The sequence below is a fragment of the Aquarana catesbeiana genome, linkage group LG06 (assembly GCF_042186555.1).
Source record: "Aquarana catesbeiana isolate 2022-GZ linkage group LG06, ASM4218655v1, whole genome shotgun sequence".
Taxonomy (NCBI): domain Eukaryota; kingdom Metazoa; phylum Chordata; class Amphibia; order Anura; family Ranidae; genus Aquarana; species Aquarana catesbeiana.
In genome coordinates, this window is record NC_133329.1 from 36,804,255 (window position 1) to 36,822,288 (window position 18,034).

Sequence of the window (18,034 nt, forward strand, 5' to 3'; positions counted from 1 at the left end):
ATCCCCATCACAGATCCCCCCCGTATCACAGACTCCCCCATATCACAGACTCCCCCATATCACAGATCCCCCCATATCACAGATTCCCCCATATCACAGATCCCCCATCACAGATCCCCCCCCATATCACAGACTCCCCCATATCACAGATCCCCCATCACATATCCCCCCCATATCACAGATCCCCCCATATCACAGATTCCCCCATATCACAGATCCCCCATCACAGATCCCCCCCATATCACAGACTCCCCCATATCACAGATCCCCCATCACATATCCCCCCATATCACATATCCCCCCCATATCACAGATCCCCCCATATCACAGATCCCCCATCACAGATCCCCCATATCACAGATCCCCCCATATCACAGATCCCCCATCACAGATCCCCCATATCACAGATCCCCCATATCACAGATCCCCCCATATCACAGATCCCCCCATATCACATATCCCCCCCATATCACAGATCCCCCCATATCACAGATCCCCCATCACAGACTCCCCATATCAATATTACACTGCTGCCCCTTGTATAATATCACAGCACTCCCACTCAGCACTTACCTGTATCACATAAGACACGAAGCATGGTAGGTCCGGACAAAGGGCGGGACTTTGGAAGTGAAAGGCAGGTGATTGATTCCTGGGACTGCCCCGATGCCTAGTAACCAATCACCTGCTTCTTAACACAAAAGGTCCTTTGTCCAGACCTGTCATGTTTCCCGTCCTGTGTGATAAAAGTAGCAGAGGGCAGGGGGAGTGCTGCGATGTTAAAGGGGCAGTCGGCGGGCCGGATAAAAAACGCTGGAGGGCCGGATTTGGCCCGCGGGCCGTAGTTTGAGGACCCCTGGTATATGTGAACACACAGAAGGTTCTATTTAGTAGTACAACCGTTAACAGTTTATTGAAAAAAATGTTAAATGACAGTAAAGCAAATAGACAGATGTCAGGAAGCAGAAGCTGCATCCTCTATTCACAGTGTGTTTCCAGATGTTCCCAGATGTCGCTGACAGCAGGCAGTGAGTTTCCAGGGTACCACCCTCTTTCTCAAGCCTGGCATGCACATTCACTAATGGGTTTATAAGGAGCACTCTGTAACTACAGAAGGGGAGGGGGTGGATCTGGATTGATAAATATGTCATACATATTACTATCAAAATCGTAACCAAGAGCAAAAATAGGATTTTTATAACAGCTTACCTGTAAAATCCTTTTCTTTAAAGTACATCACGGGACACAGAGCCATAGTAGTTACTATGTGAGTTATAGGCCACCTTCAGATGATGGACACTGGCACGCCCTCAATTAAAAAGTGCACTCCCTATATAACCCCTCCGACTGGTGGAAGTACCTCAGTTTTGTAGCAAAGCAATACACGTGTATACCAAAGAAGGGAGGGACCTCTGTCTCACGTGATGTACTTCAAAGAAAAGGATTTTACAGGTAAGCTGTTATAAATATCCTATTTTCTTATCGTACCTCATGGGACACAGAGCCATAGTAGTTAGTATGTGGGATGTCCCATAGCAATGCCAACTGAAGGGAGGGAGACACAACAAAAGTAGGGCACCAAGAGACTAGAGGACTCATACTGCAGCCTGCAGTACACTGCGCCCAAAGGCGATATCCTCATGATCTTTTACATCTACTTGATAAGTAGATAAATGTATGGACTGAAGACCAAGTTGTGGCCTTGCAGATCTGAGCCATGGAGGCTTGGTGATGCACTGCCCAAGAAGCACTAACAGCCCTGGTGGAGTGCGCTTTGATATGAAAAGAAGGAATTTTCCTCTTTAAACCATAAGCATGAACAATCACTTGGCGAATCCATTTAGAAATGGTAGATTTCAACGCTGCCTGTCCTCCTTTAGGACCGTCTGGTAACACAAACAAACATCTGTTTTTTGAATCTGAGCGGTCACTTTCAATAGACCTTGACCGCCCTCACCACATCAAGAGAAATGTAGTGACCTTTCTTCCACAGAAACAAGGTTCTGGAAAAAAATGAAGGCAGAACAATATCCTGGTTTAAATGAAAACCCGATACTACCTTCGGTAGGAATTCAGGATGAGGCCGCAAAACAACCTCATCCTTATGAATAAACCAATATGGCTCTTTACAAGAAAGAGCAGCCCACTATGATATTCTTCTTGCAGAAGATATGGAAACCAAGAAAATTATTTTTCCCCCTTCAAGAGGACCAAGGGAATATCTCGTATTGGCCGAAAAGGCTGCTTCTGTAAGCCAACAGGACTAAAATTAAGTCCCAAGGGTTCAGGGGTGACCAAACTTGAGAATTAATCCGCTTTACCCCCTACGAACCAGAAAGAGTGAAGCAAGTGATCATTGAAAAAAGACCAATAAGGCCGACATCTGGCCTTTGATAGTACTCAAGGCCAGCTTAATTCCTAATCCTATCTGTAGGAATTCAAGGATCCTACCTATGACATATTTCCTGTAGTGCCAACCCCTGGATTCACACTAGGAGACATATGCTTTCCAGATTCTATAGTATAGGACTCTGGAGGCCAGCTTCCCAGCATTAACCAAGTAGAAACTACTGAAGCTAACAGCCCATGATCTTTCAGAATGTGGGTCTCTATAGCCAAACCGCTAATTTTAGCGTTTGTAAGGTAGGATGGAATACCGGACCTTGCGTGAGAAGGTCTGGCCATAGTGGTAGGGTCCCCTACCACCATCTTTATGATCTTGGCAAACCAAGATCTCCTGGGCCACAAGAATCACCTCCTTCCCTTCTTGCTTGATCCTGAGAGAAGGCGCGGAAGCAGCAGAACAGGAGGGAATGCATAGATCAGTGAAAAACTGATCCCACGGAAAAACCAAGGCATCTGTTCCGTGTGCCATCGGGATCCCTTGTCCTTGACTCAAAGTTGTCGATCTTGTTGTTTTTATTTTATTTTATTTATTTCAGGTACTTATATAGCGCCGTCAATTTACGCAGCGCTTTACATATACATTGTACATTCACATCAGTCCCTACCCTCAAGGAGCTTACAATCTAAGGTCCCTAACTCACATTCATACATACTAGTGACAATTTAGACAGGATCTAATTAACCTACCAGCATGTCTTTGGAGTGTGGGAGGAAACCGGAGTACCCAGAGGAAACCCTCCGGGTTGTTGAACCTGGACACAAACAGATTCACATCCGGAATTCCCCATCTTTGACATATTGACAGAAAGATGTCGGGATGAAGGGACCATTCCCCCGGGAACAATTGTTGGTGACTCAAGTAGTCCGCCTGTCAATTCTCTATCCCTGGAAAAAAATATTGCTTATAGGCAAGGAATGTTGTTTTCTGCCTAAGATAGAATATGATTCACCTCTTTCTGGGCCGCATGACTTCTCCTGCCCCCTTGATGATTGATATAGGTCACACCTGTGGCATTGTCAGATTGGATCGATTCCATAGTCTGGGCGTCCAGGCCTCGAGGGCCAGGCATACTGCCTAAATCTCTAGAATATTGATGGGCACGATCATCTCTGATTTCGACCATTTCCTTTGGACAGATGCTTCTTCCAGGACTACTCCTCAGCCTAGAAGGCTGGCATCTGTTGTTACCACCTTCCAGGTAACAGGTAGAAAGGATTTTTCCTTTTTGAAGATTCTTGGATATCAACCACCAATTGAGGCTCTGACGCACATTGGGGGATAAATGCATTGGAAAGTCCAGAGCTTGGACCCTTTTATTCCAAGTTGACAGGATACTTTTTTGCAGCAGTCTTGAATGAAATTGCGCATAAGGAACGATTCTTCTTTGTTTTCCACCAACTGAATCAGTTCCCTTATGGAACTGATCCTTTTCCGGGGCAAAAAACACTCTCTTCTGAGCTGTATCTATGATCAGCCCCAAGTACTGCAATCTCTTTATTGGTTATAAGGAGGATTTCTCCAGGTTGAGAATCCAAACTAGGTATTCCAGGTAGCTGACTGCGGTGAACAAAGTTTGGTTTAAGTGGGCTACCGATTGATCTATTAAGAGAAGATTGTCTAAGTAGGCTATTATTGTTATACCTTGAGCCCTTAACCTGGCCAAAGGTGGAGCCAGGACCTTTGTAAATACTCGAGGTGCAGTAGCTAGACCAAAAGGCAGAGCTTCAAACTGGAAATGAAGATTTTCTACCTCAAAGTGTAGACATTTCTGTGAGCGGGGAAAAACGGCACATGGAGATAAGCATCCTTGATGTCGATTGAAGCCAGAAGTTCTCCCCCTTGTAGGATGGAGACTACTGATCGGATTGACTTTATGTGAAAAGAACAGATATTCAAAAAACGGTTTAGATCTTTGATACATAAAATGGGTCTGACATCTCCGTTTGGTTTTGGATCTGTGAACAGGTTTGAATAAAACCCTAAACCTTGCTTCTTCCAAGGGCACCACTGATATCACTCTTTTATACAAGAGATGATCCAAAGCTAGAAAGAGAAACTTCTTTTTCACTGGATCTCTGGCAACGTTTGATCTGAGAAAACGAGGAGAGGGGAACTCTCGGAACTCTAGTTTATAACCTAGAGAAATTGAGGAAGCCACCCATCTGTCCTGACATTGTTCCTGCTAGACCCTTGAAAACTGTAGAAGCCTTCCCCCCACTCGAGCGACCGGGGGCGCTCCTTCATAAGGAGGCTTTAATATTCCGATTTGGACTTCCGGTTCCGGCGCCTCATGTAGCGGGAGTGAGAGACAGCGGCTCTGGCAAGGACTGCACAATAAACCGGCTCCTGTCCGCCAGACACCCCTCCTGCTCCACCTACCGAGCCCTGCACATCCCCCGCTATTCTGCCTATGGAACGGTACCTGATAACGGGCGACACTAACCCCGCTCAAGCCGCGGAACTCGCTCCATCCCTGCACACCTCTCTGCCTCCCAATATGGACAACGGCTCCCTCACAGCGCCTGCTGTCCACACAGCCCACAATGCTGCACTGTCTCTGGCCATGGAAGATGATCAGTACAACAAGATGGCCCAGGCAGTGGCAGCTTTACTCTCCCCTACAATCACTGCTGCAGTGGACAGGGCAGTCACTGCAGGGATCAAACAGCTCCAGAGAGAGATAAGAGAGCAGGCATGCAGGCTCACTGAGGTTGAGCAGCGCTTGTCTGATTTAGAAGAGGAAGCACAGAGCTCTCAGGCAGCGGCACACCAGGCATTTCAAACCCAGTAATATATTTTGGAAAAGCTTGATGACCTGGAAAATCGTTCACGTCGTAACAATCTCAGGATTATAGGCCTCCCGGAAGCTTCTAATTCTAGCTCTCTGACAGACCTTTGTAACACTCGCATCCCTGCGGCTCTCAGCATTACCACTCCCTTTATTGTGGAAAGAGCGCACTGAGTGGGAGCCCCTTCTAACGACAGACGCTCCCTCCGCCCAATAAAAGTTCGTTATTTGAACTACTCAGATAGAGTTGCCATCTTAAAATCATTCAGAAATGCCAATTCCTTTCAATTGGAGGGCCATAAGCTACTGATTTTTGCTGATTACTCGCAAGAAGTTTCCTGCAAACGCAAAACCTTCCAACCTATCTGCTCAGCTCTCCACCTCAAGGGAGTAAAGTTCACTCTAGTATACCCAGCTATACTATGCTTCACTAACCAGGCAGGGGAGACAAAATCTTTCTCACACCAAGAAGACGCAGCCTCTTATCTTCAGGCGCATCTGCATATCCCGCAGGAGCTCTCTCCCATGGATACTAGCCGATGCCCCGCAGGCCCCAGGAAGCAACGCAGACCTCGAAAGACCCCCCAAAAAGAATTCGCTACTCGAATAATCCGGGAACACCAAAACACGGATGAAGAGTTCCATACAGGATCTATGAGCCAAAGCGCTATCCCAACATCCTGGCCTTCCAGGAGATTTTTATGGTCAACACATTTGTGTGGCTGTTCAGTTTATCCTATCGTTTTACTCTTTTGATTAATTAATGATTACTGTTTGCCTTGACTTGTTTGTTTTTGTTTTTCTATCCAAACTACAGCCTTCCGGAGATGCGCGACATGATTCCGATCTGTATTGAACTGCATCGTTAGGTGACCTACCAATACCTCATCACCCCACGATTCAGTAACTGGTGGATGCACACTGGCACTGTACTCGAGTCCCCCTCTCCGGTAACGCTGTCCTATGGTGTTTGCTATGTGAGGAAAAAAGCGAAGTCTCGGATTCCCATATACTGTGAGTTTTATATTTGTTAAACCCTATCTGTTTATACCCTATCATCACACTTACATTTCTTCTTCACCTAGCCTGGTGCACATACCCACCCCCCTCCTCCCTCCTCTTTCCCTCTCTCTCCCATTGTCTCTGAGACAGACCGTATAATTATCTGTTAGCACCACTGCCAATTGTCACACATCCTACACTAACCCAGCCCTATCACCATTTGATGCCATGAAAATTGTTTCATGGAATGGTCCCCTAACAAACGCAAGGCCATACTCCGACACCTAAAACGGCTAAAAACAGACATAGCACTCCTCCAGGAGACCCACCTCCCATCGGCTGACTTCTGGCGAATGCATAAACTGTGGGTGGGGCAAACTCACCGCTCAGCCTCCACTAACGGTAAAGGAGTTCTGATCCTCATTCATAAACGCCCTTCCTGTGAAGTTATATCCTCTGACCACGACGTGGAGGGACGCCTCCTGACCTTACACCTCCGACTCTCCTCTAAAGACCTCATACTCACTAATATATATGCGCCCAACTCCCACACAAAATCTTTTTTCCAGGCCGTCGCCACGCACTTAGCCCCTTACATACAATACCCCCTTCTGCTAGGAGGCGACTTTAACACAGTAAGGGACACCCAAGAAGACAAATGCAGTGGAAACCCCACCGCACAACCCGCGTCTCAACCCACCACAACCCTTTTAAACTCCTTTGCAGCAGCCCTCCAACTTATCGATCCCTGGCGTCTATCACAACCGGAAGGCAGGGAATACTCCTTCTATTCACCCCCCCACCACACACTATCTAGAATAGACTACTTGCTATGTAACTCAGCACTGCTCACAAAAACCTCAGAGACTCTTATTCATGACATTGCCATATCCGACCATGCTCCAGTGTCCATATCACTATGCAATTTCAACCATCCACCCACTACAAAAATTTGGCGCTTCCCCCAATTCCTGACCCATAACCCCGACCTCCAGAAAACCCTGCATGAGACATGGACGGAGTACACTTCGACCAATGCCCCGCACCGCCCAGACCCAAACCTGTTTTGGGATGCAGGCAAAATCGTATTACGAGGCAGGATTATTGCCTTCGCCACTCAATACAAAAGAAAGGTCCTCACAAGCTTTTGGGAAACCAGTGGCCGCCTACGACATGCCCAGGCTTAACTATCCACTAACAATACCCCCTCGAACCGTGAGTCTTAGCACATGGCCAAAACAAACTTTGATCAGTGGGCGGCAGCCCAAGAACGCATACTTAAAACTCATTCCAAGCTACAATACCATAAATTTGGTAATAAGCCAGGGAAATTACTAGCGAGGCTATGCAAATGTGCACATGTTCCCACGCACATATCCTCCTTGAAAAACACCCAAGGAATATTATGCTCCTCCCCCACCGATATCAGCTCTGTTCTAGAACAGTACTATACCGCCCTATACAGCCCATACCCTCCAACCTGAACGCTGCTCAGGAAGTCCTAAAGAAAGTTCCACTCCCTCATATTGACCCGACTCTTCTGATTCAACTCAACTCCCCAGTCACCGAACAGGAAATTAAAAAAACTATTTCCTGCCTTGCTAACGGGAAAGCCCCAGGCCCAGGTGGGTACACACCTGAGTTCTTCAAACTTATGTCCTGCACGCTTGTTCCCACCCTGCAAGGGTCTAACAGTCCATCCTCCAAGTGACTACCTACCATCCGCCTACCAAGCCCACATCAAGTTGATAGCCAAAAAAGGAAAGGATCCTTCAGAACCCAGCTCCTACAGGCCCATATCAATACTGAATCTAGACTAAAATCCTCTCCAAAATCATAGCCAACAGACTGGCCAAAATCATGCCAACCCTTATCCACCCAGCGCAAGCTGGCTTCACCCAAGGCCAATCCGCATCCTCTAACATACGCAAAGTTCTCACGGTACTCAAACATGCCAGATCCAAAACCAATGACGATATAGCCATAATTTCCCTAGGCGCGGAGAAAGCCTTTGATAATGTCAGCTTCTCCTGGCTGTCTTCAGTACTACATCATTTTGGCTTCTCAGGTCCCTTCCTTCACCTAATCGAGACCATGTACGCCGCCCCTACTGCAAACATTGTAGCCGCAGGCCTCATCTCAAAAACCGTTAAGTTATTCAAGGGCACCAGACAGGGATGTCCCCTCTCCCCATTGCTCTTTAATTTGGCCCTTGAACCTCTCTCACTATATCTCCTCTCCCATCCCTCCCTACATGGCATGCATCTAGGCCAACAGGAACTCCATTTAGCCCTTTTTGCAGACGACAAACTCATCTTTTCCTCCAAACCGGCCTCCGACATGCTATTTATCCAGGATGTTTTTACAATGTTTAAAGTTCTCTCAGGGTTACGTATTAATTTTGCCAAAAGTGAGATCCTCCCTTTGTTTCACTTTAGAACCCCTCCCTGGGCTTCCTCCTCCATCTTCTCTGTAGCAAAACCTCACATTATCTATCTAGGAATAAAGATTGGTAAGACTCCTTCTTCCTTATATAACCTAAATTTCATCCCAGTAATTTCTAAAATAGTATCTGAACTGGAGACATGGATGGATCTCCCCATCTCACTCTTCGGAAGGTGTCATCTGTTCAAAATGGTCAGGTTTGCCAGACTCCTATATCTCCTCCAGACAATACCATTATTACTATGTCACAAAGACATACAAACCTACACAAAGCCTTATCACTTTATCTCTGGCAGAGACGACGCCCCCGTATTTCATTGAACAAACTATTCCTCCCGAGGAGCGAGGGGGGTGCCAACCTTCCCAATATTAGAGTATATAACTTATCTTGTCTCCTGAGAATATGCCTGGACTGGATATCAAATTCCTCTAGGTACTCCAATCATGAGCAGGAATCCCAACTGGCTGCCCCATATGGCTAACCGGCTCTCCTTCACTTCACTATGGTCCACCCCTCCTCACCTCCACCAAAACCTGCTGTTTAGAGACACGATGATAGCCTGGCATGAGGTCAGATGCAAAATAAACCTTTCCCCATGGGTCTCCAAACACCTTCCATTCCAAGAGAATCCACTCTTCACGTCTACCACATCTCCCTCAGGTCTCAAACTCTGGGCTCATCAAAAACTGAAACACTTCGTCCAGTTATTCGACTTGCATACGGGACACGCCAAACCGGTCTCCCAAACTTTGGACCACTACGAGCTTCCACGACACCACTTTCTGCTCATCCATCAGGCTATTCAACATGTCTCTAGGCTGTGCCCGAACAAAATCCAACGTTTTCAGACTTCTATTCTGGAACGTCACCAATTCAAAATATCTGATATCTACAAACCTCTAAACACACGTCTCAGTAAACCACTACTGGCAACATCTATCGCATCTTGGAACTCTGACCTAAATTCTCCAGAAGCAGTGAGTCGCAGTGGATACAACTCTACCTGCTCCTATGTAACCAATGAATTCTGGAGAGAACAGTTCAAAATAATGCACCGTGGCTACATCCCAGCTTTGCCGACTACTCAACAATCTCACAAACACCTCTGCCCCCTGTGCCGCCTGGAGAAACCTTCTCTACTTCATAGACTTTGGCTCTGCCCTCATATCTCCTCCTTCTGGAAACAGGTGGAATACCTTGCACTACAGGTCACGGGACACCCCCCCCACGGAGGACATTTTTCACTTGCTTTTTGGTTACCTGGCAGCCCCCTCAACAAAAGACCAAAATACTCAGCAAGAAACCGGTCAGCACAATTTAGCTTGGTTATCAACTTGTTTCATGTCAGCCAGATGTGCCATACTCAAAAAATGGTCCTCCCCTGCCCCCCGTCAATCCGTAAATGATCTCACATCTTTGCTGGATAAAGAAATCCTTAATGCACACCTATCCAGACGTAATCCTTCACCCCGCTTCAAACGCAAATGGGCATCTTTCATCGCTACAACACTACCAACGTCACACATTCCTGGTTCCCTATCCTCCTCTTCAACTTCTCCTGGAACCCTCTTTCTTCCTGCTGGTCTACACTCACCTTAAGATCTGGATATGAAATGCATAAACTTGTACCTGATTCAATCATCACTCACACCTTTTATATTCTTCACCCTCCCCGCTACTAACTTCAATGGGTGTTGCCTCCCCTTCTCAATGTCATACCACACCAGGTCATCTCCACCCTCTTCTCGCTCCTCCAATTCTCTAACGACCATCAGCAATAGAGGCTCTCCGAATACTTACCATTAAACCATAGCCCACATAATTACTGTGGTGTAATGCTGCTAAAATATATATCTATGTACCTCTCTTAGCCTGGGACCCATCCATAGTCTCCAAATCATGAACCCTTCTCCTCCCAAACCCCTAGTTACCTGCTCTCTGAATCGCAATGGGCCATATCCAGTCCTTACCAGATCACTGTCTTGGCGCCTTCACATTCCCCCCAGGAGGTATAACATCGGAACCCTCATACCGCCTGCCTCTCTTTTTTCTCTATCTCCGGTTTGGAGCCGAAGAAGGGTGATGCTGAAGGGTCTGAATGTTGTCACCCCCGCTCTGTATTTGCACCAGTGACTTTAGCTCCTCTGTTACTCCACCCTTTACATAAATATAGTTATATGTATTATCTGTATTGACACTTGTTAACCACTTCCCGCCCGCCCTATGGCGGATTGATGTCCGGGAAGTGGTTCTGTTATCCTGACTGGGCATCATATGACGTCCAGCAGGATAACATGCCGCAGCGCGCCCCCGGGGGCGCGCATCGCGGCGATCGGTGGAGCGGTGTGTCAGTCTGACACACCGCTCCACCGATCTTGGTAAAGAGCCTCCGGCGGAGGCTCTTTACCACGTGATCAGCCGTGTCCAATCACGGCTGATCACGCTGTCAATAGGAAGAGCCGTTGATCGGCTCTTCCTCACTTGCGTCTGACAGACGCGAGTAGAGGAGAGCCGATCGGCGGCTCTCCTGGCAGGGGGGGTCTGCGCTGATTGTTTATCAGCGCAGCTCCCCCCGCAGATCACCACACTGGACCACCAGGGATCGCCACTAGGACCACCAGGGAAGGGGCAAAATGTGGATGGCCAGGTATGTACCCCATGGCCATCCACATGTGCCCAGTGTGCCAAATTTTTGCCAATCAGTGCCCACAAATGGGCACTGATTGGCACCATCATGTTGCAGTGATGCCCAGCAATGCCACCCTTAGGGGCATCACTGCAAACAAGCAGTGCCATCAATGCCACCCATCAGTGTCCATTCATGCCACCTGTCAGTGCCCATCTGTGCCCATCAGTGCCCATATATCAGTGCCCATCCATGCCCATCTGTGCCAACTATCAGTGCCACCCATAAGTAACCATCAATGCCACCTACGAGTGCCCATCAATGCCACCTATGAGTGCCCATCAGTGCCGCCTATAAGTGTCCATCCATGCCACCTATGAGTGCCCATCCGTGCTGCATACCAGTGCCACCTATCAGTGCCCATCAGTGCCACCTATCAGTGCCCATCAGTGCCGCCTATCAGTGCCCATCATCAGTGCCTGTCAGTGCCACCTCATCAGTGCCACCTCATTGGTGCCACCTCATCGGTGCCCATCAGTGCCGCCGTATCAGTGCCCATCAGTGCAGCCATATCAGTGCCCGTCATTGAAGAAGAAAACATACTTATTTACAAAAAGTTTTAACAGAAACAAAGAAAAACTTGTTTTTTTTCAAAATTTTCCAACAAATAGAGAAAGCTCTATTTGTGGGAACAAAATGATAAAAAATTTGTTTGGGTACAGTGTAGCATGACCGCGCAATTGTCATTCAAATTGCGACAGCGCTGAAAGGTGAAAATTGGGCTGGGCGGGAAGGTGTCTAAGTGCCTGGTATTGAAGCGGTTAAGCTTCTTCAGTACCCTGCCTGCTTGCGGAATTTTAGGTCTACCAATACTTGGTCCTACCTGACTCTTCAGGTCATACATAAACACGTTCATTTTGTCTGCTACATTATCCATTTCTTGTTGGAAAAAAACAATAAGGTATTTGCAAAAAAAAAAAATATTCCGTTTTGTGGGTTTCCTCCCCCAGGTCCTCCTTTGACCCTGGGACCGACCCTGAGGTTTACCTCTTGAACCTGATGGTGGAGGCCATCGTGACTGCCTGGGGGCTAATGCCCCTGGCACTGGAGAAGGAGCACGTTTAAAAGAAAAACTCTTCTCAAGCGGTAAAAGGGAACTTTTCCCATTAGAAATTCTTTGGATATACTTATCCAGATCGTCTCTAAATAACCGTTCCCATAAAAGGGAAAATAGCCAAGAGCTTTTTGCATGGCCCTTTGGCTGACCAATTTTTCAACCATAGGATTCTACGCACATGTACCAGCCCTAGCATGAGCCGTGAGGCTTGGAGAATAGAATCTTTCATAGCATCTACTGTAAAACACAACGCTTCTGATATCCCGACCAATCCTGGTCCTGCTGATCAGGAATAACTTTGAGTACCTCTATAAACTGGTCCTATAAGGACCGAGATCCCCCGATCACTGCCAGCTCTGACTGAACCTGCAAGCAAAAAAGTTTTATATATATATTTTTTTTTTAAGGAACTCCAACTTCTTATCTGTTGGATCCTTTAGCATATGAGCATTGCCTACTGGACAAGTCATGTTTACAGAGGATATAGCAGCATCAATTGCTGGAATTCCCCATTATAAAACTCCCCCTCCATAGAATAAAGTATTGAAAAATTTTTCGGAGGAAAAAACTGTTCATCTGGGTGCTCCTACTCAGAACACATTAGCTTCTTTAGCCAAGAATGGATAGGAAAAACATGAATCAGAATTGGGAGGCTTTAGGGAACCCAAACCAGAGATGGGCTCATCCGCTGACTGCGTTACTGGCAGTAAAAATGTGGAGCGGACCAATTCAGTGAGAGACTGTACCAACAACCTTTCCTGCGAACCTGACACTTCCATATAAGGTTCTTTGGAAGAGGAGACATTTAGCCTCTTCCTGGTCCTTTGAAAGAAATTTGTCATCTCTTGCTCCATGTTCCTCAGTAAGAGGGTCCTGAGCAATGGACAGGGACCTTCTACACTTAGTCCCACTCTGGGATGCGATTAAGTATCAATCTTTTTCTTTAAACTTAAAATGGTTGAAGAAAAAACTCCTTAGTAATTTACACAGGGGCTGCAGTGTTTAAGAGCAGCTGCAACACTTGCCCCTCCTGATGGCTCACTCTAACCAGCCATATTACTCTCAGGGGAGGATGCCATCTTTACTGGGATGGATCTAGGCTTCCGTGTGACTTATAAAAGTCTTTTTAGAGCCCTTTTTGAGGTATTTTTCACCCCTTTCTGAGCATAGCCCAATGCACAAAGCAGAAGTACTATCAGAAGGAATGCATCCACTGCTTGAGCAATAGTCCAGCTCTGTCGCTGCTATTAATGCTCAACCTGATGCAGTAGTAAATGTGTCAAAGAAATGCCTGTGTCACCAAAGTCTTATGCAAACAAAACATCTGTTTTACCTTTGCTCTTGTGTCCCTCCGCAGCTTGCAACAACACACATGGTGCCTTTTTAAAAACATACCTTCCTGCGCTGAATGTTGGAGGACACCAATGCCGCGCTACGCCTCGCCACCGCGTCGCCTACAGCCCTTCCCCTCCTTTTTTAAAAATAGCTTTTCCCACGTGAGTGTGGGCTCCTGATCCTATGAGGTCAAGGTAGGGAAGCAGAAATGGTGAGGGGGTTGTCTGGAAGCCACCAAGCAGCATGCCGTTTGTGCCATTTTTTTTTCAAATCTTCAGCGCTCTTTCTCCACTGAAGAGGGGAATAAAACCAGCAGAGAGGCATCTGGTGGGGAGAGAGAACTCTCCCAGACTTAACGGAGGTCTGCTGTTTGGTCGGAGGAAGAAGCATCTGCAGCTTTCAAGACACAGTGTGGGCTCTCTGAGAAGCATGACATGAATGCTCAATACAGCCCCCAGTGGTGACACAGAGGCATGACAGTATTTACTAAATTAACCTCCCTGGCGGTATGATTCTTTCTGATTTTAGGTGCTGAAAGCGGTACAATTATTTTGCATGGAAATTTGGCGTTTTATATTGTAGGTCTGTAATTCTTAACAATAACACACTTAAATCTGTCCAAACAAGAGTCTAGTAGATATCCCGGGTATGATAAAGTTTGAAACACAAAAACATAAATTATAATATAATAAAAAAAAAATAATAATTAAAAAAAATAAAAATAAATAGTAATAAAATAAATTTCCACACGATTCACTATTGCTCAATTCTGCAAGTGTTCTAATTTACTATCGCTGTTTTCTAGCTGGTCTAAAGCCATTTTTGACGTAAAGGGACACTTTTTGGTTGCTATGGACAATCTCCAGTTTCCAGGCAGAAAGAACAGTATATGCAATATAAAACTGCATGCAGGGCATGGGCCAGAGCACTGGGGACAAATGGGATGTGAAATGATTTCATACAGTACTGTAATCTGTAAGATTACAGTACTGTATGTGTTATGCTTTTTACATTTTTTTTAATTTGCCGCCAGGCTCCGCCCCCGTGCGTCGCGACGCTCGCAGGGAACGGAGCCTGGCACGGAGAGGCTTCGGAGGAGGACACAGCCCTCGGACACTGCGGGGGACATCGCAGGATCCCGGGGACAAGGTAAGTAAGGAGGCACCAGGATCCTGCGATGCAATCCCGAGTGTGGCTCGGGGTTACCGCTAATGGTCCTGAATTTTAACCCCGAGCCACACTCGGGAATACCGCCAGGGAGGTTAAAGGAGACATTCATAAGAAAATGTTAAAAATTTCTTAGAAAACTCCACTTACCTTTCCCGCCGCAGGGTTTTCTGTGGTAAACCAACAGACCCAATCTTCACCCTTCACAGTGGGTTCCATTACACCTTCAGGAGCTGGGGATCCTCAAGGAAACCCACAATCCTGGACCTGTAATAGCACCACTGCCAGTAATAACTTGATGGCCTTAATATCAAAAAGTACTGGATCCCAGGGTCCAGCTCTCTAAAAGAGAAGCGGTACAGGGAAGACCTTGTTTCTTCGGATACGAGGCCTGGGTACCATTCAATTCGGCCAAAAAAGACACTTTGAATGGATCCGGCTGCATGGCTAGCCCCAGCAAGGATTGCTCCAGTGGAGCTCAGTACAGCACATCTTTACTTGTGACCAACACCTTAGACACTGGCAAAAAAAAACGAGGTACTCCCACCAGTGGGAGGGGTTACATAGGGAGTGCACTTTTTAATTTAGGGTGTGCCAGTGTCCATCACCTGAAGGTGGCCTATAACCCACATAGTAACTACTATGGCTCTGTGTCCCGTGATGTACGATAAGAACACTGACTATTAAATAACGTATTAACGAAAGTAAAAATAAAACAAAACCTATTGGACACAATAAATAAATAAAAAAGTGTCTGGGGTAATCCTATAAATTCACAAATGTTATTAAATTCTTAAATGTTATTAAAATATAAAAGAACAGCTTGATTAACATAAAAATGAACCTATCAAATATATATTTCCAATTGAAAGTGAAAGTGAAATAACAACGGACATTATGGTCAAGGAACCACATTCAATAAGTCTGGTGTTCCCCTTTTCTTTTTCTTTTAGTTCAGCCTATATTTATTAAGCCGTCTGGAAGGATGAGACCATAGACTACATGATCATTAGAGCAGGTGATAAATTGATTGATTGATGGAATATACAGTAATTGTCCCACACTGCCAATGAAGAAACCTTGACAATGCTGTATGAATGAACACATTAGGCTTTTTGCACGTAAAAATGCCCTTTCTAATGTTAAACAGGGAATGTTCCTTATTACATCAGGCATGTCCCACTAACTTACTTGGAACGGTTATATTCTTAATATGTCTGGTTTCTTGAAAATGACTGTATATTGGCTTGTTTTGGTAGTATACTGTAGGTCCAAGTTTATGGTCCTGAAGCAAACTAAACCGTTTCCTTTGAGCAGCCCTTCTGATGGACCTAAGATTACTGTTGTACTGCGTAATGAACCAAACTTTGGATTCTCTCTTCCTGTCTGTGTTTCTAACACTTCCATCTGGCAGGGATTCCCTAAAATAATTTAATAATCAAATGCTTCATTGATCAGCTCACTGGAGTGGTTTATTAGGATGTTGCTTTTGTTAATATAATCCAATTTGTTGCTACAGTTATTTTCTATCGTTCAAAACTGTCCTTTCAGTAAATGTATTTTCCGTAATGGGTGATGGCAACTCTTGTAGTGGAGATAAGAATTACCACCAAGGGGCTTGAAATGGGTTTTATCAATAATCCTGTTTCCTCCATGGATGAGTTCCACATCCAAAAAGATTAACATTTGCCCATCCACCACATGCGTAAAGGCTAAACCCAAGGTGGAATGCATTGCCTGTTTTCATTGTAGGAGATAGTATCTTGAAAATGGTCACTGGAGCTGTTGGACAGCCCTAGCCTCTGCCGCTTGTCAGTGAGGACAGCCCTAGCCTCTGCCGCTTGTCAGTGAGGACAGTCCTAGGCTCTGCCGCTTGTCAGTGAGGACTTCAAGGGGCGTTGAGTTTTCACCCGATTTTCCCATAGGGGAGATGGACCCGTCATCTGCCTGCTCAGAGAGGATCACTAGAATGATCCTTCACTGAGCAAAGCGGAGTCCGCTGATAGGACCGCCCGTGTGAAAGGGGCCTTTAACCTGCCAAAAAAGCAGCTTGCACTTGAAAAAAGCATCTCTGTAGAAACACAACAAATGTTGAGTACTATTAAAACAACTTAATTAACTCACGGTGTCCTGTGACCGCTAGCATGTCCCCGACACTCTTCGCACCAACTTGTTGGAAAATGTAGTTGCAAAATTTCTGGCACTGAGCCACAAAATTCTCACTCAGTGCCGAAGCCTTTTCCAGATTCTTAAGACCCTCGAAATCCGTAGCAGGAAACCCAAAGGTAAAGCATTTACGAGTTTTAAAATACATCTGAATGCGCTTTCTCAGTCTGTTATAGTCCTTGTCCTTTGTTGTCTTTTCAGCTGTTTGTAGAGTATAGAAAAAATGTAGAAAGGGCAGTTATTTAAGTCTTTAGGGTCATGGGTAAGTGTTAATATTATTTAAACTTGCGTACATTAGTAAGAATATTCTTAGGAACCATTTATATTTTCATTGTGCGTAATTGTTCATTGCATTAAGGCAGCCCATTAAAAATAATGGGCCCCCGATGTACCAAAAGGTCCCAAAAAGTGTCTCACATTCTGTAATACAATACGCAACACAACAATATGGTGTCTTGCTGTGCTTTGCCTTAGTGCTTTGGTCTCCAATCTGCGGACCTTGGCTTGCCTTTATACGGCTCTTGGGACACTATTCCTCCTAATGACATTAACAATGGGGTATAATTCCTACCACTGACACCAAAAATGGGCCACTTTTCCCCCCACTGACACCAACGATAGAACACTATTTTTCCCACTATACTATTGGGTACTATTGCTGCCACAGACACTAATGATGATGGGGCATTGTTACTGATGCAAGGATATTTTCTTCTCCCACTGGCCAAAGTCCGGCCCCTCTAAAGTCTAAGGGACAGTAAACTGGCTCTTTTCTTAAAATGTTTGGAGACCCCTGCCTTAGTGCATTGGGGTGCCATTCAAAATAATGGCACTGTAACACGGCAATGCATGCAATGTGTGTTTGTGTGTATATAAGTATATCCCATGCTAAGCAAGCTGAAAAGTGGAAAAACAAACTTTAAAAAGTGTTGGTTATAAGAAATCCACTGTCAAAATCTTGATGAACCCAAAGTGCACCA

At 45.8% G+C, this 18,034-nt stretch overlaps 1 protein-coding gene across 3 annotated transcripts in view; it reads right to left on the minus strand.

The window, feature by feature from the left end:
• Window positions 1–18,034, minus strand: part of LOC141148306 (guanylate-binding protein 6-like) — a 128,278-nt gene that overhangs the window by 71,203 nt on the left and 39,041 nt on the right. For all 3 annotated transcript variants that reach the window (XM_073635608.1, XM_073635610.1, XM_073635609.1), the window contains one exon: window positions 17,013–17,255. In XM_073635608.1, the coding sequence (XP_073491709.1) occupies window positions 17,013–17,255 (243 nt within the window). The remainder of the gene's footprint in view (window positions 1–17,012; window positions 17,256–18,034) is intronic.